Source organism: Pituophis catenifer, unplaced genomic scaffold, assembly GCF_029215685.1.
Source record: "Pituophis catenifer annectens isolate HBS135680 unplaced genomic scaffold, rPitCat1.0.hap2 SCAF_1, whole genome shotgun sequence".
Taxonomy (NCBI): Eukaryota; Metazoa; Chordata; class Lepidosauria; order Squamata; family Colubridae; genus Pituophis; species Pituophis catenifer.
Window position 1 is genome coordinate 233,514,846 of NW_027256881.1, and position 23,274 is coordinate 233,538,119.

Sequence of the window (23,274 nt, forward strand, 5' to 3'; positions counted from 1 at the left end):
TTTTTAACTGACAGTAGTACTTAAGAGTACTCGGTTGTTCAGACTTTTAAGAATAATTTCTACCATTGTTTCAATCTGAAATAGGAGGATGTGTTATTTGCTCAGATGACATTTTCCCCAATTTGTTTTTAATCTATGGGCAAATTGTCATCTGCTACATATCATAGCAGGAGTACACTTTGCTAACCATTTTTAAGGGACATATCCAGTGGTGAAATCCAAATTTTTTTACCACTGATTCTGTGGGCTTGGCTTGGTGGGCGTGGTGTTGCTTGGTGGGCGTGGTGTTGCTTGGTGGGCATGGCAGGGGAAGGATACTGCAAAATCTCCATTCCCACCCCCTCCAGGGGAAGGATACTGCAAAATCCCCATTCCCTCTTCACTCCAGGGGAAGGATACTGCAAAATTCCCATTCCTTCTTTACACCTGGTTAAGGATACTGCAAAATCTTCATTCCCACCCCACTTCAGGGGAAGGATACTGCAAAATCCCTATTCCCTCCCCACTCCTGGGGCCAGCCAGAGGTGGTATTTGCTGGTTCTCCGAACTACTCAAAATTTCTGCTACCAGTTCTCCAGAACCTGTCAGAACCTGCTGGAGTTCACCCCTGGACATATCCTCATCACATTGTTTCTGTGTCAACCACAGCCTGTTGAAAGCATCCCCTTTAGTTGATTCACTGTCATAGCAGTATTTTCTATTTTTGCCCCATACAAAAGTTGCTGTCCAACCTGTGATGAGTCTGATAATGATACAGTCACGCCAGGATCTGTCCACTACCTCCCCATTCAGTCATTATTGGATACTGCTTTCCATGGGTATTTTGATTAGAGATGTGAAACAGACCAGACACCTGACTCACACAGCCATTTAGCTGTTGTTTCTGGCAAGGAAATATATATTTCTTGGAAGACCAGCACATTGTTTTCAATTATTCACCGATCAGTTCTACACCTTTCGGTCTACAAGAGTCTCTGCCACACCAAGCAAATGCCATTTTTCCAGGAAACTGGAAAGAGAAGTATTCGTTTATTTATTTTATTTAAGGATAGGCCACAGCTCAAAATTCTTAGCAGTTCGTAGCAGTTATGAAACAGCCATGAAACACCCGTGGTGCACTTAAGTTATGTTAAATTAAAATCAAAACACAAAACTCCTGTGTTAATTGTTAACCTTCTCTCTTTCATCAATTCATGTTCTTTACAATTTATCTCTTTTATATTCCAAATTGCAACTACCTTGATCTTCACTACATGGGCCTCGCATAACCTTCACTGCACAGTGTTGATTTTATTACAGTTTTTACATACAGATTCTGGTACAACAGAGAAGATGTTATCAGCCTTAGTTGCACCCATGCCACATACAGTATTTCCTACTAATGATAAGAATGTTTGGGTCAACGTGCCACAAGTACAATCCAAACCTAGTTTAACTCCAGTTTATGCTACTCGGTGCAAGCTTAGGTCTCTGATGGGACTGTTGCCTCATTTCGCTTGTTATTTACTGTCCAATATAAAACTGGGGTTTTTTTCTTATCTACTTTCCCCCTTGTATTCTAACTAGAGCATACAAAACATTTGCTAGACCAATTCTTGAATACAGCTCATCTGTTTGGAACCCGCACTGCATATCGGACATTAATACAATTGAGCGCATCCAGAAATATTTCATAAGAAGAGTCTTCCACTCCTCTGCTCGTAACAAAATACCTTATGCCACCAGACTTGAAATTCTCAGTTTAGAAAATTTAGAACTACGCCGCCTTCGGTATGACCTAAGCATAGCTCATAAAATCATCTGCTACAATGTCCTACCTGTCAATGACTACTTCAGCTTCAACTACAACAATACACGAGCACACAATAGATACAAAATTAAAGTGAACCACTCCAGACTCTATTGCAGAAAATATGGCTTCAGTAACAGAGTTGTTAATGTCTGGAATGCACTACCAGACTCTGTGGTTTCATCCCAAAACCCCCAAAACTTTAACCTAAAACTGTCTACCGTAGACCTCACCCCATTCCTAAGAGGTCTGTAAGGGGCGTGCATAAGAGCACCAGCGTGCCTACCGTCCCTGTCCTAATGTTCCCTTTAATTGTATTCATTTTATGTATTCAATTCATGGTTATAGTTATATATATTATCTAATATGTACTCGACAAAATAAAATAAATATAAATAAATAAATAAAAATATCTATTGTCATGGTAAGAATGAAAAGGTACACTTACCTTCATGCCGTATTTTCACAGTGCTGGTGACTTTGAGTCTCTCTCCATTATGATACCATTCACCTTTCACCTCCCCTAGGGACACCTCACATATGAAAACAGCATTTTCATTCTCCTGCACACGGACATCCTCCAGCTCTCGCACAATCTGGACCTGACGTTCTATGGGGGAGGGGGGGAGGGGGGCGAGAAAAGCCCACACAGTTAGAATTGAAAAGTTTTTACAAAAGTGATTATTTGGATGCATGTGGATCCCCTGAAACTATTCAATTAAAACTCTACTCTTGATTGTGGTACTCCCCCAGTTGCCACTAGAACAAATAGATGCCAACTATGAAAAATATATCACAAGTCATGATGAGAAATGACACAATCATTATCTAAGATTGTAAGAGCTACAGCTGTAATCTAATCACAAGAACATAGCAAGAATTCTGCTGGATCAAGGAGAAAGTAATAGCAGAGCATTATACCCACCAAGGACACCAGAATATAGAGTTCAAAATGGCTGTTTTATGATAAACTACAGTACACTATTTCCAAGTGTTATTGGGTGAGAGGCTGAAAAATTCACGTTCATCAAAAGTTTACAGTCTATCTCAGAAGGTCTTATCAAGGACAATGAGTTTTTAACCTATCACAATTGCTAATTGATGAGGTACTTGTAGTCTGTCTCATGTAACCTACATTGGCATACCCATGCTTTCTTCATTCTTACGTCATCAAAATCCTACAAGAAAGTTTAAATCCTCCATCAGTTTAACAATCAGACCATGCATCTGATGAAGTGAGCAAGCTAAAGGTTTCCCTGTCAGTCGTGTCCAATTCTAGGGCACTGTGCTCATCTCCATTTCTTGGTCAAGGGAGCTGTCATTGTCCAAAAACTTACATGACTATATACCAAAGGTACATGGAATGCTGCTACCTTCCCACAGAGGTGGTATCTATTAACTTACTTGCATTTGCATGCGTTCAAACTGCTAGGTAGGCAGGAACTGGGGCAAGTAATGGGACCTAACCCCATTGCACGGAGCTTGAGTCACTTGGGCGGTCAGCTCTCCAGCTGATAAACTCAATAACTTTAACCACTGAGACATCATGCCCTGATGAAGTGAGCAGCAGTACACAAAAATGATGCTTTTTATTAAAATATGTTGATGGGAAAAAGTGCTGTCAAACTCCTCCTGATTTTGGACTAGTATAGTCTAACATAGTTCTTCTGTCATTCCTGCTGGATCAAGAGAAACGTTCACCTACTGCCCAGTGGTGGGTTTCACAAATTTTTACTACCAGTTCTGTGGGTGTGGCATGGCTTGGTGGGCATGGCAAGGGAAGGATATTGTAAAATCTCAATTCCCTCCCCAATCCAGGGGAAGCTTCCTGCAAAATCCCCATTTCCTCCCTTATCAGCTGGGACTTGGGAGGCAAAGAATAGATGGGGGTGGGGCCAGTCAGAATTTTTACTACCGGTTCTCCGAACAACTCAAAATTTCCGCTACCGGTTCTCCAGAACTGGTCAGAACCTGCTGAAATCCACCTCTGCTACTGCCCCATTCTGCTTTTCCTAATGGCCAACCAGCTACTTTTAAGAAGCCCCAAGCAGGATAAGAGAAAAAAACAGCTCTCTAGCAACACTGAAGTTCAGCAACAAGTATTCAGTTAGATTGCTCTGAGAGTAAATGTCCGAAATAATCCTTATTTCATTCTTGTTTCCAAGAATGGCCAGGCAGATGTTTCCAGGAAACCGTGTTCTTTTTTATTGGCCATGAAGTTGCCATTTCAGACATATACATGGAAATGCTACCTAGTGAGTGGGCTAGTAACCATGCATTACGTGTCTCTTCTAAAAACCCACTTAAATATTCATTGGCTCTCATTTCCCATCTAGCTTTCTGTATAAGCCTTGAAAGTCTAAAGAAAATTCTGACTCACTACAGTGCACTGTGCATTGGCTGTTCACCAGTCTGCTCCAGGCCACCAGAGGCAAAAGTCAGGGAAGTGGAAAAGCAAAAGGGGCCTTGCCCTCATCCAGAATGTGACAAGTGAGGATGCTTTGTATGGGGAGCTCCATTCCAAGCCTCCCCACCCCTTCCATTTCTGCTCTCATCCATAGCCCAAGTCATCCATACCAAAGACTCTCAGTTTGGCAGAAGCACGGCAGTCCCCGGCATCACACATATATTCGCCAGCATCTTCAAGGCTGCAATGGTTGAGCTGCAGGAGACGCCGACGCCCCACTGAATAAATGCGGCAGTTGGGGCTCACCTGGATCTCCTTGCCATCCTATGAGAATTAAAAACATAGAGAACAGGGTCTGTTTTAGATCTGAGAAAGGAAAGGTGGAGAAAGGGCAGCTCTCAGGTGGTTCTGAGGACACAGAGGGGAGTGAGGCAGGGGTGGGTTCTAAATTTTTTTACTACCGGTTCTGTGGCGTGGCTTATTTTGTGGGTGTGGTCATGTGACTAGGTGGGCGTGGCTAGCTGGTCAGAGTCATTTCTGGAAGGTCCTCGCACTTACGACCAGTCCTCGCACTTACGACCCGACTCATTTGTTTGCTTTTAACACTGATCAGCTGTAGGACGGCCCTTTGAAGCCCCGCGGCAAGAGTTTAAACAGTTTTTTTCCCTCTAGTCATCAGCTGAGACTCCGGAGGCAGCAATAGATTGGGGGTGGGACCAAATAAAAGGTAAGAATAACGTGGGTGGAGGGATGGGGGGGAGGGCAGGGGGAGAACTGGTTCGGTGACGTCATATCGTCACCGCTACCGGCTCAGCCGAACCGGACCGAACCGGAAGGAACCCACCACTGGAGTGAGGGAACATGGAGATCATATTAACCAAGAATGTTCCGTTGAATAGATCAGGAGGAGTTTTCAGGACAGCCCGTTCTTGCAGTTATAGAGAAGAGCAAGGAAGTGGGGACATTGATAAGAGGTAATATCCTCACCTTGTACCACTTCACCTCAGCCAGGGGTCGGGACAGCTCACACTCAAAGGTAGCTGAGCCTGTCTCGGGAATTCCCAAGTCCTGGGGCAAGCGCAGCATTGTAATTGGTGGCTCTGCAAGGACAGAGATAGCAACAGCAATAGCACTTAGACTTCTATACCGCTTCACAGTGCTTTACAGCTTTCTCTAAGCGGTTTACAGAGTCAGCATAATTGGCCCCAACAATCTAGGTCCTCATTTTACTCAACTCGGAAGGATGGAAGGCTGAGTCAACCTTGAGCAGATGAGACTCGAATTGCTGGCATTTGGCAAAATTAGCCTGCAATACTGTATTCTAACCACTGTGCCAACGCAGCTCTAAATACAGTTGCAAGTAGCTAGAAGATGCGCTATTTTGGAGACTAAAAAGGTTAAACGTCTTCAAGAGGTGGTACTTAGCCAAATCACACCAGTTTGCATCCCTTATCCTCAGTTTGAAAGACACCAATTTATCTACAGTACCTATCCTACTTTCCATGCCCAGTTTTCTCATGCTGCTGTTGCTATCAAAACTGCTCTGCTCTGCAGGTACATTGAGTTTTGGACATTACATCTGTTAGAAAATAGGACTAACCCAAAGAGCATTTAATCTAGCATCCTGTTTCCTGCAGTGGCCAGTTAGATGCACTTCAGGATGTTACAATCTGGGCGTGATGGCAGTGCTTTTTCCTACTTTATTTCCAGCACCAAGTTTGTCTTTCCATAGTCCTCCCTCCACTGGTCCAGTACCTCGGACCGTAAGACGGGCACAGCTCCGCACAGTGTCAGCAGTGAAGGCCACAGTCCCTGTGTCATCTAGCGTGAGCCTTTGCAGAGTCAGGCTGTGCGCACAACCAGTGGCACTCATTTGGCAGGTGGAACTAGGCTTCACACGGATGCCGTCACGCGTCCAGACCCCCAAGACATTGGGGTGAGATAGCTCAAGTTCAAATGTCACTGTCTCCTTTTCCAATGTCTCCACATCCAATAGCGGTTTCTTCACTGTCACCTTCCGGGCTGGAGAGGAAGAAAGTCTGTGATAGATCCAGTTTTGTCATGGAAGGAACTTATTTGCTCCTTACAAATCAAAGCAAGTTACTAGGAAGGGTATATATCAGGGGTGATATTCACTTACCTTCACTACCGGTTCACAAATGGGAGTGCACATGCCACCTCTGCACATGCACAGAGCATCAAAAATGGGATGTGATGACGTCCAGGCGGGTGGGCGGAGCCTCCCGCAGCTGCCGCTACCGGTTCACTCGAACCGGATAGAACCAGATGAATAGCACCACTGGTATATATAGTATTAAGACTCTAATTCTGCAGATACAGAATCATAGGATACTTTTCATGTGACTCCCATTAGCAAGAAAGTTGTACGTTTCTCTGACCTACTTGGGTAGACTCCACACTCACTTCTTCCTCATACATTTATTGCTAATAGAGTGGAAGGTTTTGAATGGATTCAGCACATTTATCAGAATGAACTAGCTGAACTAGAATTTGGGATAATTTTTCCTCACTACGGTAATCTTAATGAATCTCACAAAAGCTAAGCAGGGTTGGACCTGGCTAATATTTAATGGGAGGCCAAAAGGAAATCCCAGGACTCTGGGGTAAACTAGGATATTTTCTTAAAAAAAATCCCAGCAGCCCATTTCCATACTATTGCCAAGCAAGCAATGTGGACCTGTCACCATGAATCATGTTTAACTCAAGTGAGCAGTGTATAAAAAAATAAATGATAAACAAAGGCAACAGTCTTATGCAGTACCTTCTACTGCACTTGGCCACTATATGACTGCTAAAGTTCAGATTCCAAAAAGACAAGGATAGGACAAAAGTGAGATTGCAGTAACTGAATTAAAAATTACTAGTTAAAAATAAGTATCTGTAAAATGATGCACTTTATTAAAATAATTGTTTTCTTCTCTGCATAGGCCAAGTTATTTTACTCATGCATAAATCACTCTTACACCCAGAAATATGTAAGTACACAGTATTCAGATACAGTTACCTTTTTTTCCAGCATAAACAGGGAAGGGAAGGGAAGGGAAAGTCTAGCTGTACTGGGAAGGAAAGGAAAAAATGGATGAAAACGAAACAAGAATCAGAGGAACTGAATATGGAATGCATGAATGTTTAGGGTTACAGAAAGGGTTAAATTCGGTAAGCAAGCAGAGCTTCCTAAGCAACTGATAATATTCAGATAATCATTGTTAAAGGAATTCTCACATTCAGCAGAGATGTCAGTGGAGGAGGGGAAAAACCCTAAGATGACCCTCTCTCAAGGATTTGCAACATATAACTGTGAGAGAAAAAAAAAATCAGGATAGAAATGAGACCTACGTTCCACACTCAGTCTGGCTTGGGTGCGATCATGCAGGCTCTCACAGCGATAGGTGCCTCGGTCAGCAAGCTCAATGTGATGGATGGTAAGAGCCCTTTTTGGCCCTTGTACCTCCATGGAGTATCTTGGGTTCTGCTGCAGTAAGATGCCTTGCTTCATCCACTGCACCTCCGCACTCTCCACGCTCAGCTCCACTTCCAAGCGGACATCCTGCCCCTCCTCAGCCGCCAAATCACGCAACGTCCTCACAAACAGCACCTGAGCCTCTGCAAAAATAATGCTCAGAGGTTGAATAGTAGCTGATACATCTCTAACCCGAATGCATTCCCAGGCCATGATCCCTCCCTCTTTACAGGCCCAGGTCAATTTGCCATGTTTATAAACATAGATTTCAGAAGACTCAGAACCCCAGCTTTTATTTTTCAAAAATACAAGTTCAGAACCTGCAGGGCTTTAGAGATAAAAGTTTTGAACATTCGACATGCTGTGCCTAGATAAATCTTCAAAGACGAAAGGAAAGTCAAAGTAGATTTTCCCAAAGGGATTCTATTATCTTCCCTACATGACTAAAGCAGCAGCATAAATTATGCAAACTAAGTAAGCAGAGATATCATTTTGAGTAAAGAATTTATATTTTCTTAGCATGGAATTGGGAAGACAAGAAAGGACACAGCCGTGACATTAGCTGATAACCCCCTTGAAACTCTGACTAATTAGAATTACTAATTACTATCACTGATGCACAGTACTTCTGTCCAAGTATCGGCATTTATCAAAAAGCAACATATGGTACATGGTGCTGCCGTTTCTCTTACCTTGCACACTGAGTCTGCCTGAACTCGACAGACCTTCCGCACGGACGGTGACTATGCCAGTGTCACTCAAGCGGCATTGTCGTATGGTGAGGGTATGGCATAGCCCATTCTTGGTTATGGTCAACCGCTCACTGTTCACCACATCTTGTCCATTCAGCTGCCAGGTCAGCCTGACATCATCTGGGCATATCACCACTTTGAAGGTGGCATCATCCCCTTCCAGCACTGTTAAATTGTGCAGCTCAGAAATTATCTCCACCAACCTAGGGACTGAGAAAAAGATGCCATCTCAGTTTACATGATGTTTGCTAGCATATAACCAATCCGATAGGAGACTGCCAGAGTCCACCCAACATGGTATCACCATGTGATTCATCTCTTAGGACCATGATGGCAAACCTGTGGCACACAGAGCCATATCTGAGGGCACACAAGCATTGCCCTACCTGTCCAGCACGCATGTGTGCGCTGGCCAGCTGATTTTCAGGCCTTCCGGGCCCACCGGAAGTCGGGAAATGGGCTATTTCCGGGCCTCTGCAGGGTCTCCAGGGGGGTGGGGAAGGCCGTTTTCGCCCTCCCCAGGTTCCTAGAAACCTCTGGAGCCTGGGGAGGGCAAAAAATGGGCCTACCGGGCCCACTGTGCCATCATGTGCCAAAAGCGGGGGGAGAGCGGGGGGGGGTTCACATGTGCATGCGTGGGGGGGGACGGGGCTCATTGAATTATGATTGTGGGCACATGTGTGCGCAATCCCCCCCACTCCGCCCGCTTTTGGCACGCGACGGCAAAAAGGTTAGCCATCCCTGTCTTGGGACATCCAGGTTTGCCTCTTTGTACTGAAGCTTAGCTTCATTACCCTTCACACCTTCTATATCAGGGGTGTCAAAGTGGATTTCTCCAAGGCCCAGATCAGCATTGTCGTTCTCCTCCAAGGGCCAGGTGGGGGGGTGGGAGACAGGATGGATGCCTCCTGCTGGCCAAAACAGGGCGTAGGCCCATTTTCAGCCTGAACGGCCTCCTGCAGCACTTCACTGACCAAACCAGGCCTGGGAGAGCTGTGCAGAGGCCCCCATGCAGCCCATTTTTGGCCAGCAGAGTGCTGCAGGAGGCCATGGAGGCTGAAAACGGGCTCTGGGGGGGGCTTAAGACCACTTTTCATACTTATGATCATTGTAGCATCCCTATGGTCATGTGATCAAATTGGTAATTGACTCATATTTATGATTGTTGCAGTTCCCGGGGTCATGTGATCAACTTTTGTGAACTTCTGTCAAGCAAACTCAAGGGGGAAGCCAGATTCACTTAACCGTGTGACTAACCTAACACCTGCAGTGATTCACTTAACAACTCTGGCAAGAAAGGCCATAAAATGAGGTAAAACTCACTTAACAAATGTCTCACATAGCAACAAAAACGTTGGGCTAATTATGGTCATAAGTCAAGGACCAACTGCATAGCAATGCACAGAGGATAATAGAATTACACTGCAGTCTGGGAAGCATGTACGTGTTATTATGACACAAGAAACAAGAATTACTTGAACAATTTCCTAATTAAGGAAGACTGTGTTCTTCCTCCATTTGATGTGATCTGGATGTGTTCATACAACTTCTGCCTTTTTTTAATCAGCGGGGCCAAAGGGTGCTTTATATTAACGTGACGTTGTACCTAAAGATACTAGAAGTTGAAACTAGACCTCTTCCATGCAAGGCATCTGCTTTCCAACTTCTCCAAAAAGAACTTACTTTGGACTGTGAGAATAGCCAAAGTACGGTCATCTTTGCTTTCACATGAATATTCGCCGGCATCTTCAGTCCTCACATTGCTGAGTGTCAAGGAACGCTCTCGACCCTCTGCTCTGATCTCCACGTGTTCATTGGGTTCCAGCTCCTGCCCGTCTTTCAGCCATGTTACATCACCCTTGGTTTTGCACAATTCACACCAGAACAACACTGTATCGCCTTGCAGCGCTGTCACATCTGAGAGACCCCGAACAAACTTCACCAGCAATTCTGAGTTGGGTAAATAATAGTTTGGTTAGGAGGATCAGATCTTGGCAACTGGCAGGACCCAATCAAATTTTTGGGGGTTTAGAGTAGCCTGGAAATTTTCAGTGCATCCCAAATATTCCACAACTCACCACTTTTGCAGATTTTCACATTCCTAGTTCGTTCTTTTTCTAAACTTCTAGACCCCATGACTACAGTTCACTCTGGCTCAAACATGGCTAGGAAAGGGATCCACAAAAAGGAGGACAGTCCCTGCTGCCTCTTCGCAAGGTCAATTACTCCAAGGGCCATGGCTATATTCTTCTCAGGCTTAGACCTATTTATTTTGCCTCACACAATGAAGTTTCAGGAAAGAGTATTTTCCTGCTTTGGCAACCTGGGATGTTTTTAACTGAAGATGACAACAAATACACCTGAGACTTTGAGACTCAAAGTATATATTTGACTACTAAGTTGAAGTCACTGGAAAGGTTAACTGCATCAAACATAGATGAAAATCCAGAATTATTGGTCAAGATATGTGCACCTAGAAGAGAACATTATTGTGTACCAGAGAACTGAAACTATCTTACTGAATCAGACAGGGGTTTGTTTTGCCCTGTATTATATTTTCAACAGAGCAGTGACCAGACAGACACATCTAAAGCAGTGGTGGGTTTCAAATTTTTTTACTACCGGTTCTGTGGGTGTGACTTGGTGGGCGTGGCATGTCTTGATGGGCATGGCTTGGTGGGCGTGGCAGGGGAAGGATACTGTAAAATCTCCATTCTGTCCCGACTCCAGGGGAAGGATACTGAAAAATCTCCATTTCCTCCCGATCAGCTGGGACTTGGGAGGCAGAGAATAGATGGGGGCAGGGCCAGTCAGAATTTTTACTACCAGTTCTCCGAACTACTCAAAATTTCTGCTACCAGTTCTCCAGAACTGGTCAGAACCTGCTGAAACCCACCTCTGATCTAAAGTCTCTCATAGAATATAACAGCTGTCCCACTGCTTGACCACAAGCATATGCCAATCAGGAATATATTGCCTCTACACACAAATGGTCTATTTAGCTCTCATGGCTAATAACCACCAATAGTTCCCTTACTGCAAATAACAGGCTATTAAAAAAAAAAACAGTCACACATTTTTATGGAAAGAACTACTGAGGAAATAATAGGAAACCGTCCCCTCTTCCCAACTGCTTGAGCAACACATCAGAGGTTGAGAAATTAGCCTTTAAGCTTCTATGCTGCAGACAAAGTTTGTTTGGTGCATGATTGTAAGCCCCCCTCTTGCAAACAAAACCAGTCAGCCTGGTAGAAGATCTACGGTCTCCATAGTCAATCAAGCTAAATAGACAGAAGGTCCAGCATGGACATAACAGGATCCTTAGTTTGATAGGCTCCTTTTGTGATTGTATTGCCGGGAAAATTTTCACCAGTATAGCTCATCCCATGCCTGAATGTAACCAAATGTTCCCCGCCTATCAAAACCCTTGTTTTAATATAACAGAAAAACTCATTCCTTTTTTTACTGTGGTCATCCATCTTGAACAGACTGTATTTTATTTATTAAGGTATTCCATAAGACAAAGATGCCGACTTGATGCTCTAGATCACGGGTGTCAAACTCGTGGTGTCACGTTGCCAACACGTGACATATTGCGATGTTTTTCCCCTTCGTGGAGCTGGGGTGGGCATGGCCTGCATATAACGCATCCGGCTCGTGGGCCACCAATTTGACACCCCTGCTCTAGAGTAAGGTGACCAGATTTTAACATTGGTAAAGAGGGACATTGTGGGCGTGGCTTATTTTGTGGGCGTGGCTAGCTGGTCATGTGACCGGGTGGGCGTGGCTAGCTGGTCATGTGACCGGGTGGCCATGGCTATGTGTATAGGGTAAGGTGAACAGATTTTAACATTGGTAAGAGGGACACCATTGTGGGCGTGGCTTATTGTGTGGGCGTGGCTTGGAGGCCATGTGACTGGGTGGGCGTGGCTAGCTGGTCATGTGACCGGGTGGCCATGGCTATGTGTATAGGGACTACTCAGAGGGCTGGAAAGTCATTTCTGACAGGTCCTCACACTTTTGACTGGTCCTCACACTTATGACCATCCTCACATTTATGCCCATGCAGCATTCTTAACAACCATGTCACTCATTTCACAACTGCTTCTCTTCACCATGATGACAAGATAGGGCAAAAATGTAAAATGTGAGGACAGTCGTAAGTTCGAGGACTGGTCAAAAGTGCGAGGACCAGTCAAAAATAACTTTTTCAGCCCTCTGAGTAGTCCATATGCACAAAAGGACTAACCAGAGGGCTGAAAAAAGTCATTTCTGACAGGTCCTCACACTTTTGACTGGTCCTCACACTTATGACCATCCTCACATTTATACCCGTGCAGCATTCTTAACAACCATGTCACTCATTTCACAACTGCTTCTCTTCACCATGATGACAAGATAGGGCAAAAATGTAAAATGTGAGGACAGTCGTAAGTTCGAGGACTGGTCAAAAGTGCGAGGACCAGTCAAAAATAACTTTTTCAGCCCTCTGAGTAGTCCATATGCACAAAAGGACTAACCAGAGGGCTGAAAAAAGTCATTTCTGACAGGTCCTCACACTTTTGACTGGTCCTCACACTTATGACCATCCTCACATTTATGCCCGTGCAGCATTCTTAACAACCATGTCACTCATTTCACAACTGCTTCTCTTCACCATGATGACAAGATAGGGCAAAAATGTAAAATGTGAGGACAGTCGTAAGTTCGAGGACTGGTCAAAAGTGCGAGGACCAGTCAAAAATAACCTTTTCAGCCCTCTGAGTAGTCCATATGCACAAAAGGACTAACCAGAGGGCTGAAAAAAGTCATTTCTGACAGGTCCTCGCACTTTTGACTGGTCCTCACACTTATGACCATCCTCACATTTATGCCCGTGCAGCATTCTTAACAACCACGTCACTCATTTCACAACTGCTTCTCTTCACCATGATGACAAGATAGGGCAAAAATGTAAAATGTGAGGACAGTCGTAAGTTCGAGGACTGGTCAAAAGTGCGAGGACCAGTCAAAAATAACTTTTTCAGCCCTCTGAGTAGTCCATATGCATAAAAGGATACAGTAATTGAGAGGGATGAAGGAAGGGAAGGGAAATTAGAGTAGGAGTGACGGTTAAGAGAGGGAGGAAGAGAGGAGGAGAAGGAGAAAGGAAGAGGAAGTAGGGAGGAGAAGAAGAGGGGGGGAAGAGAAAGTAAGAAGGAAAGAAAAGAGAGGTGGTAGGTTTGAGGAGAAAGATTGCTGTACAATAAAAAAGATGAAAGGGAAGAAAGCCAACCCCAAACAAATATAAAGATATTAAGATAAAGAATGAATTGTTAAACTTTAAAGAATAAAAGAGAACAAATATGAATAAATAGCAATAATTAGAAACACACATACAAACATACAATGTATTTTCTTTGAACAGAATATTTGGCTGGTTCACAAATTTAAACAGTGTTTAGTCATTTCAATTAAATTTACAATTTCTATATTTCCTTTTTCCATATTTATTCCTCATCTATTTTTTTAAAAAAACAATATTACCCTTCATCCTCATCTCTAATCTTAATCAAATTCAATTTTTCCCTTCTATTCTATTTTATACCCCTTCCCATTGTCATCTATTTTTATATCCATCCTCACATTGGTTAATTATGTAATTATGTAATACAGTTGTTTAATACAAATTCAACATTTTAATATAAATCAATTAGTTATCTAACTATCTTTTTTGTATATTAATCAATATGAACATGAATATTCCAATTATTTCCATGCAATCCAATTTCTTACAAATCAATTAATTATACTTACCAATAATAATAAACCAAATAATTTCCCCCATATATTCCTCCAAACCACAACTTAACCATTTCTGCTTTCAACATAGTATACAATTAATAATATCTCAATTATTACAATTCCCTAGTTAAAAAGAGCTTTTTTTTCTTTTGTGTTTTAAAATCTTGAACTCTCCTCTTTTGCCCTAAATAATTTTCCATTGTTTGAACTTACCTTTTTTGGTGAGGAAAAGGAAAATAAATCTGCTGCCTAATTTTCCAACGTTGCAAGCAAACCGCAAAGCCAACAGCCTGTTTTACTTTCACTTTCGTTTTGAGCTTGGTTTGCACAAAGAGGAAAAAAAACTGAGCAATTTAGCAAGAGCAGAGCCCTGTGCAAATCAGCTGAGAGGGGGAAGCCGAGCTAATTAACATAGGGCGGCCCTTTGAAGCCCCGCGGCAAGAGTTTAAACAGGTTTTTTCCCTCCAGCCATCAGCGGGGATTCAGGAAGCAGCCGGGAACCAGGAGGCAGAATGAAAAATCGGGACTTTTTTAAACCGCCGCGGGACGCAGGACAAATTGCTCAAAAGCGGGACTGTCCCGCCAAAAGCGGGACGTCTGGTCACCTTACTCTAGAGTCACATGTGGTTCCTAAATCATTGGCCATGGCCTCTGAAAGTCTCCCAAACTGACAACCAAGAAGAAAAATTAAATTGAGTATGAATCCCATCTCCTGCTTTGTGGAGCACAGCCTTTGGTACACTACCAAAGACCAAATATGGCACACTACCCAAGGCCATTGCTGTGGGCCCATGTCTGATTGCCTCTTGAACTGTCAGGACAGTGAACAGCCTCTGCACAAATCCCTTACCTTTCACACTAAGCTCAAAATGCAGCTGATCATGAGAAGAATGGCAGATGTAATCTCCGGCATCTGCTTTGCCTACATTACTCAGCAAGAGGCTGTGGACCCGTCCTTCTCTGCGTAGCTGGCAGTGCTCCCCTGCCACAAGGTTCCCTCGGGGTCCTTCCCAGCTGACCACAGATGACTCCTTGGAGACAATGGCTGACAGCACTGCACTGCTCCCCTCCAGGACCAGCACCTTCTCTGGATGCTGTGATTTTGACACAAACAGCACGGGGGCCTCTAGAATTAAGAGAAAAGGAGCAGAGAGACTTGAAGAAAGCAAAGAACACTAGAAAGCTAGGCCTCTGATCCACACACACCATTGTGAACACTGAAGCTGCTACTTGCTCTCTCTCCTCCCCACTCTCCCTCTCTCTCCCTCCCTCCCTATCCCTTTCCCCTCTCTCTATTAACAGATGTCATTTGAGCATTATCAAAACTCTACCTTGTAGTTGGAGATTACTTATTCATGGTTCATGGGAATATTTCAGAAGTTAAAGATTCTGGTGGGGGGTGTTCACCCCACTCAGCATACCACACGTACTCATAGAAGTGACTCCTGCTAATCTCTTGTTTCTGAGATCAACAAAGCAATCCTCAAAACAGATAGGCATCATACATGCCATCAGCACTAAATGGGAATGGGTAACATAAATTCACATATGACCCCTAAAGAAACCACAGTTCAGAATGATAAAGAATTAGCTCTTTATCATGGTCTCCGTGACTAACACATGGGCCAGACATAATAGCAGCTTTATTATCTAGAGAAGGTAGCAGAAAAGCCCTCCCGTATCTCCAGGACGGAAGATCAAGCAGACTAGGTTGGATAAAGACAGACAGTTGTTCCCAAGGGTGGGCAAGGAAATGTGATTAAGAAAAGCTTCAGTGGCTGCTGTTGCTCTCCTAGAGTAACCTCAGCAAGAAGGCACTGTTGCTTAACTAAACCATAACTGAGCCCTATGACAGTCGTAATTCATCTGGAAAGTTTCTGAGTGAGTAAATTTAAACTTTTCTGAGCCCCTGAAAGCACACAAAAGAGTGTTGGTTTCCCCAGAAAGCAATCAGCCGGTGTGAAGGTGGAACTAGCAAGGTATTTTGATTCAAGCAGGAGGACTTCAGCAGGAAAGAAATATCAAAATGCAAATCTAAGTTTGTTCTCTGCTTCCATGCATATTGTACGTAGGATGCACAGCTACTTTATCTGCCTGAAATTACAGCTACCCTGTTTCCCCCAAAATAAGACATCTCCTGATAATAAGCCCAATCAGGCTTTTGAGCGCATGCGCTAAAATAAGCCTCCCCCTGAAAATAAGCCCTCCCCGAAAATATTTAAGTGCAGAGCTGGAAATCAGGTAAGATGGCAAGAGGAGCCCCATGTGCCGCAAAATAATAAGACCTCCCCAAAAATAAGGCCAGGCACTTATTTCAAGGTTCAAAAAAATATAAGACAGGGTCTTACTTTTTACTAAGTACTAAAAATGCTGGGTTTCACCACAAATGGCAAAAGTAGCCATCAGTTCAAATGGCTTCTGCATTAGCACAAACAGGAACAATGACATGTTCCATATTGGTACGAGCAGAAATATAAGCAAGTAAAACTAAAGCAAGTATTTCATGAAATATTTATATAACAAATGGATCTAAACCAGAAAAAAGAAGTTAGCTAGCCATAAGGTATATCCGTAACTATATTAAAGTTAATCCACTACATGGAAAGCTAGTGAGGATCACAAGTGTTTTATACCGAATAATTTGATAAGACAATACAGCTATATTCTCTGCATGTCTGCCCTTCCAGGATAGAGTGCAAGTATCACAGTTATAATGGATGCAAGAGGGTGAATAAGGTGACAAAAGTAGCTGCTGTTGCTATATGTCCAAGCAATTGAAGGATTGTCCAAGTAGGCATCTAGCATGTGTGACAGCATCTATGAGACACTGACAGAAATGTCTGCTTATCAATGAGAGAAAAGTTCTGTCCTTCCTCATATCCAATGAAGTGTATTACCTAGGAAGAGATTAAATGATGTTGCTCTGAAGTCTGTAGCTAATCAGGAATATATTGCCCATTTCAAATACCCTGTTTCCCCCAAAATAAGACATCCCCTGATAATAAGCCCAATTGGGCTTTTGAGCATATGGCAATAAGGCCAAGCACTTATTTTAGGGTTCAAAAAAATATAAGACAGGGTCTTATTTTCAGGGAATCATGGTAGGATGCTCCAACAATGAGTCAATTGTCCACGTGTGGACAGGCAATACCCTGCAAGTGAAAATTTGTCACCATGACATGGAATTGGACAAAAATGACATTGGAAAAAAAATGGGAAGCCATGGCTGTTAGGATGGAGAAAGAAGAACTGCTAAACTAAGCCAAAATCAGGAAAGACGGAGGAACAATAATCATGCAGATTCTGTATGGAATAGATCTCTTAAACAACTGCAGAAGTCCAGAGACTTCCCCAGCATCAGAGACAAGAATTTCATGCTCCAAGTCCATTGTGAATGATTTTTTTCTGAGGCTGCCTTGGGCATGTTGGCTGTTGCCTAAGATATAATTAGCCTGAGGGATGGACACAGTGTCTTCGAGGTAAATGCATCAGCTGGTCCTGAATCAGGAGCCTTCAATACCTGCTCCTGAAGAGCTGATCTTCTGTGAGGAGAGTAGCTTTTACAAATCTATCATATAAAGCTCTGGAAACATTAGCAGGCATCTACAACATGTTCCTCTCCTGGCACAATAGGCAGAGTTCATATCAATGGGAGAAAGTAAGCTTGACAATGTTGGCAATTATAGAAGGAGGGCTTTGGGGCTAGCAGGCTAAGGATACCCAAGAATCTCTCATCTCCATAAATCATCAGTATAACAGGCTTCAGTGAAACAAGATACCGTAAGCAGATGAGCACCAGACAAAGTAAACATAAGTAAATTTAGTAAGAATAGAAACACATTTAAAGGGAAAGGGAAATATCCCAGGGATGCCAAACCAATTGGTACTACAAACTTGAGGATAGTAGCAGGAGCTCAGTCTATGAACATATCTAATTGGTAGAGAAGAATGAACCTTCAAGAAAAAGCCTCCATGTTCCAGACAGGCAAAGAACCTCATACATGTGAATTTCAGAAATGACAATATTTAAGGAATGGTCAAGTCTATTTTAGTAGGGTAGCTCAGTGGCTAAAATACTGAGCTTGTCGATTGAAAGGTCAGCAGTTCAGGGGTTCGAATCCCTAGTGCCGCATAATGGGGTGAGCTCCCGTTACTTGTCCCAGCTTCTGCCAACCTAGCAGTTCAAAAGCAAGTAAAAAATGCAAATAGAAAAATAGGGACCACCTTTGGTGGGAAGGTAACAGCGTTCCATGCGCCTTTGGCATTTAGTCATGCCGGCCACATGACCACGGAGACGTCTTCGGATAGCACTGGCTCTTCGGCTTTGAAATGGAGATAAGCACCACCCCTTAGAGTCGGGAACGACTAACATATATGTGCAAGGGGAACCTTTACCTTTACCAAGTCTATTTTAGCCCAGCATTTTCCTCCCTCTCCACCCACAAGGGCCATCCTATACTTCATCGCACACTCAGAATCATGCTCCTCCCATCACATTACCTCATGTATTCTTCCCCTTTTCTAAAGCCTGTCATTCCATCCTATGAACTCCACAACCCCTTGTAACATACATGACCTAGAACAGAGGTCTTCAAACTTTAAGCATAGTTGGCTGGAGAATTCTGGGAGTTGAAGTCCACAAGTCTTAAAGCTGCTAAGTTTGAAGAACTCTGACCTAGAACAAGGCTGTCATACCTTAGTCTTCCAAGGATGGAAGAAGGATAGAAAAAGCCCTGACACTAGAGCATCTGTCTTGAAATTAAGATGGATATTCTTACCTTGTACATTTATTGTGTAATGCACTTCATCATCTCCAGTATTGCAGCTAAATGTGCCACAATCACATGGCTCAGATTGTTGGATGGTTAGGCTGTGGACCAGCCCCTCACTGCTCATAATCATCCGTGGCCCAGGACACAGTGGCTGCCTATTCTTGAGCCACTGGACACAAGTCTTCTCTTGAGACAGTTGGGCAACCAATGTCACATTCTCTCCTTCCTGGACTTCAATAGGCTCCCGGGCATCATCCTTATTCACGATGCACACAGGGGGTGCTAAGAGAAAAAAAAAGAGTTCCCTGTTAAACAAAACTGGATATGTTCCCTGTCCTAAAAGAATTGTTTTTTTAAAAAAATTGGGCTACCATTGAAGTACAATATCTTATAAACACTTTCTGAAACTGTAAAAAAAGGATTATATGAATTACAGCTACATCTTTTCTTTTTGGACATTTATTTTACCATTCTGGAAGAGAATTGAAATCATCTTAATATTAATTCAACATATTCAGATGGCATCAGCATCAATGGCAGTTCCTTCTGTTAATTATTGCCATATGCTAAAAATAAGTAATATTATTTATTTTTATACTATGTAGGAGGAGGAAGACTGGAAATGCGGAATACAAGGATTTTCAGTCTCTTCTTAATATTTCTTCATATTACTCTGGGGAAACTTAGTAAATCTCCATTATCAGTGGCAGGCCACCACTGCTACTCTTTTTCCTCTGCATAATCTCCAGAAACAAACAGCTTTTAATTAAGGATCTGAGACCAGATGCAAAAAGATGCTGCTTGTCTCTGCCGCCACTTCATATTTTGGCAAGAACTGATGAGTTATTTTCTGCTTCTCCTCATAACATCTGTCTTGGTGCTTCCCCCACAATTTCTTTCAAAGTCTGTACTGTATATATCTTGCTTTCAGTCAGAAGATGAATTACAGGCCAAAAGCACATAAGTCTTAGTAACCTAAGAATCTGACCAAGTTACAGTCAACTGAGTGCAGGCAAAGGACCAGCTTGTTCCCTTCATTTGTTGTGTGCCCTAATCCAATTGTTCATTTTTTTCTGGGTGTGAAGATGGGAAATCCTCCTCCAAGACCCGATCTCCAAAGGAATTCAGAAACATTCTGAACAAAGGGATTTCAGCAGATTCTGAGGCAGAACCATTCTTTCATCAGAACATGGCTGTCTGCGATGGGGGGCAGGTAAGGGCCCCCCCAAATGATTATGTGTGTGTGATGACATAATCAATCAAATGTTAATCCTACTTAAGTATACTACTGCGGAGGAGTGGTCCCAAGCCCTCTTCTGGCAGCTTCACCAAGGCCACTGCTGCTGGAGCAACTGAAATCATGCTGACAGCAAAAGCAGTTAGACTTATATACTGTTTCGTAGTGCTTTACAGACCTCTCTAAGTGATTTACGGAGTCGACATATAGCAAGTCTCTTGACAGGAGATGATGGAAAACTAAATCAGATCAACTAAAAATGGTGTTAGACATCTTAGCTATGGGATATAGAGAAGAGGCAAAGACAGTATCATGAGGACATAAAGAAAAATTACCAAGTTATATTTGAACCATAGTTTAGAGGACATACAGTATGGTTACATACAGGTAATCCTTGATTTACAACCACAATGGGGGAACAAATATTCCATCTGCAGGAGATGCAGCCCTTAAGTGAATTGTGTCTGATTTTATGATTTATTTTATTTTTTTTGCCATGGTTGAATTCAGCTTCTCCTATTGACTTTGTTTGTTAGAAGCACCCCGGGAAGGTTGCAAATGGGGATCACATGACCCTGGGACACTACAATCATCACAAATAGATGCTGGTGGCTAAGCACTCAAATGTTGATCCTGGGACCGTGGAGACGCTGTGATGGTGAGGACCAGTTGTTAGTCACTTTTCAGCATCATCATAACTGCAAAGGTGGGATGGGAGGGAGCAGAAGGTGTGGGAGGGATGTGGGCTCTTCTGTTGGTCCATCAACCACATCCAGCGTGATGTTTCCCCTATTAGGCCAACTGACATAGCCAGGTCTTCAGGCCCTTATGGAAGGTCAGGATGATGGGGCAGAACCTGTGGTGGGTTTCAAAATTTTTTACTACAGTTCTGTGGGTGTGGCTTGATGGGCGTGGCAGGGGAAGGATACTGTAAAATCTCCATTCCCTCCCCACTCCAGGGGAAGGTTACTGCAAAATCCCCATTTCCTCCCAATCAGCTGGGATTTGGGAGGCAGAGAATAGACGGGGGGGGGGGCAGTCAGAATTTTTACTACTGGTTCTCCGAACTACTCAAAATTTCCGCTACCGGTTCTCCAGAACTGGTCAGAACCTGCTGAATACCACCTCTGGTCCTTTCCCATTTGGCTAAGACTGTTTCTCAAGTAACCGGAGGCTCCAACTGGTCCAGAATGCAGCAGCGCGGGTAGTGACGGGAGCAGCCTGGCGCTCCCATGTAACACCGCTCCTGCGCGAGCTGCACTGGCTCCCGGTGGTCTTCCGGGTGCGCTTCAAGGTGTTGGTTATCACCTTTAAAGCGCTCCATGGCATAGGGCCTAGCTATCTTCGAGACCGCCTGCTGCCACCGACAATCTCCCATCGACCCGTGCGCTCCCACAGAGAGGGCCTCCTCGGGGTGCCATCAGCCAAACAGTGCAGGCTGGTGACCCCCAGGGGGAGGGCCTTCTCTGTGGGGGCACCTACCCTCTGGAATCAATTGCCTCCAGAGATAAGGAGAATCCAAGACCTCGGTGCCTTCCGCCGTGCCCTTAAAACCTTCCTTTTTCAGCAAGCCGGGCTGGCCTAATTTTTTAAGTGTTTTTAAGTGTTTTGTTTATTGTTTTTAATTAATGGGGCCAAATTTATATATGTATATTTTAACTGTATTTTAATATTTGTACTTGATGTTTTTACTTGGCTGTTCACCGCCCTGAGTCCTCAGGGAGAAGGGCGGTATACAAATTCAAAATAAAAAATAAAAATAAAATAAACCTGGAACCATGCCAGGCAGGGCTTTATAAATAACAATCAACACATTGAATTGCATCCGGAAGCAAACTGGCAGCCAGTGCAGTTCGCGGAACAGCAGTGTAACATGGCTTTTCTATGTTATAAATTCTGAAATGAGGAGAATATTGAATACTATTCAATACTGAACCAATAACTTCTTGCTCAATATCTCAGATTCAGCCATTACTCTACACCAGTTCCCCCATACACTACATTGTTGTGCCTTCCTGTGCTTTCAACCCTTTCCCTGGTGTTTCATTTTTTCCCCCCCTTGAACCACTCTCACCTGCTACTTCTACGGCAGTCACCCTCTGGTCTGTGCCTACATCACACACATAAGAGCCTGAATCCTCTTGGGTGACACTACGGATGGTGAGTTGCTGGTGCTTTCCAGTGGCCTCTATGCGAATACGCTTGGCCGCTCCTAGCTCCTTGCCATTCCGGAGCCATCGCACAGCAGCCGTAGGTGAAGACGTCTCGCAAGCCAAGATTAAATCTTCTCCAGTTGGCAAGGAGCGATGCTCTGGCATCCCTGCATTTCCCACGATGGAGATGGGAGGCTCTTGGAAACCAAGAAAAAGAAAACACTGTCATAAAACAGGGCCCAGACAACTTTTGGCAGCCAGCTGAATGGCACAAGCAAAATGTCAGTGTCCTGTAGCTGCCCAGACAAATGGACCTGATCTTGAAAGTCATTTATTTCAGGCTGTAAAAAATATGTAGCTTGCTTGCCTTACTTCCCCACCCAGGAATGCTAAACTCAAGATTTAGCATTAGAGTCTTTTAAATGGACAGCCTCCCACACACACCCTCAAAAAAAGCTGCACGGCAGGAAGACATGCCCCTAGGTACCACTTCAGAGCAAAGGGGAATTGTTGTGCAGAGGTCACAACCATCTTTAATGCTGGAGGCAATTTATATGCCGCCCTTCTCCAGAGACTCAGAGCGGCTTACAATGTGCTCAGCAATAGCCTTCATCCATATTGCCCTCGTGGCAAGCCAACATCCACAGCCATGTCCTATATAAACTGTGTAACTTTTCCCCACAACAAATAAAAATGGAAGACTTTATATTAAATAAGGAAGGTGATGTGTAGCTACTGTTCTTGAGTAATACCCAGCATTTTTTGATGGTAAATTTTGACTTTCTTTTATAAACAACCCCGATAGTCTAGTAATTACTACAAATATCAGCAGAAACAAAGCCCATCATAAGCTCTGCATTGAATGATAACACTGTGTTTTATTAGTGGGATTTCAGAAG

General features: G+C 43.5%; 1 protein-coding gene across 2 annotated transcripts in view; it reads right to left on the bottom strand.

Moving 5' to 3' along the window:
- The window catches only part of OBSL1 (obscurin like cytoskeletal adaptor 1), a 78,733-nt gene that overhangs the window by 6,712 nt on the left and 48,747 nt on the right, over nt 1–23,274 (bottom strand). For both annotated transcript variants that reach the window (XM_070956789.1, XM_070956781.1), the window contains 10 exons: nt 22,297–22,572; nt 18,992–19,267; nt 15,064–15,339; nt 10,113–10,379; nt 8,370–8,639; nt 7,554–7,820; nt 5,952–6,218; nt 5,184–5,296; nt 4,367–4,520; nt 2,238–2,399 (listed from right to left, as the gene is read on the bottom strand). In XM_070956789.1, coding sequence (XP_070812890.1) covers nt 2,238–2,399; nt 4,367–4,520; nt 5,184–5,296; nt 5,952–6,218; nt 7,554–7,820; nt 8,370–8,639; nt 10,113–10,379; nt 15,064–15,339; nt 18,992–19,267; nt 22,297–22,572 — 2,328 coding nt within the window. The remainder of the gene's footprint in view (nt 1–2,237; nt 2,400–4,366; nt 4,521–5,183; nt 5,297–5,951; nt 6,219–7,553; nt 7,821–8,369; nt 8,640–10,112; nt 10,380–15,063; nt 15,340–18,991; nt 19,268–22,296; nt 22,573–23,274) is intronic.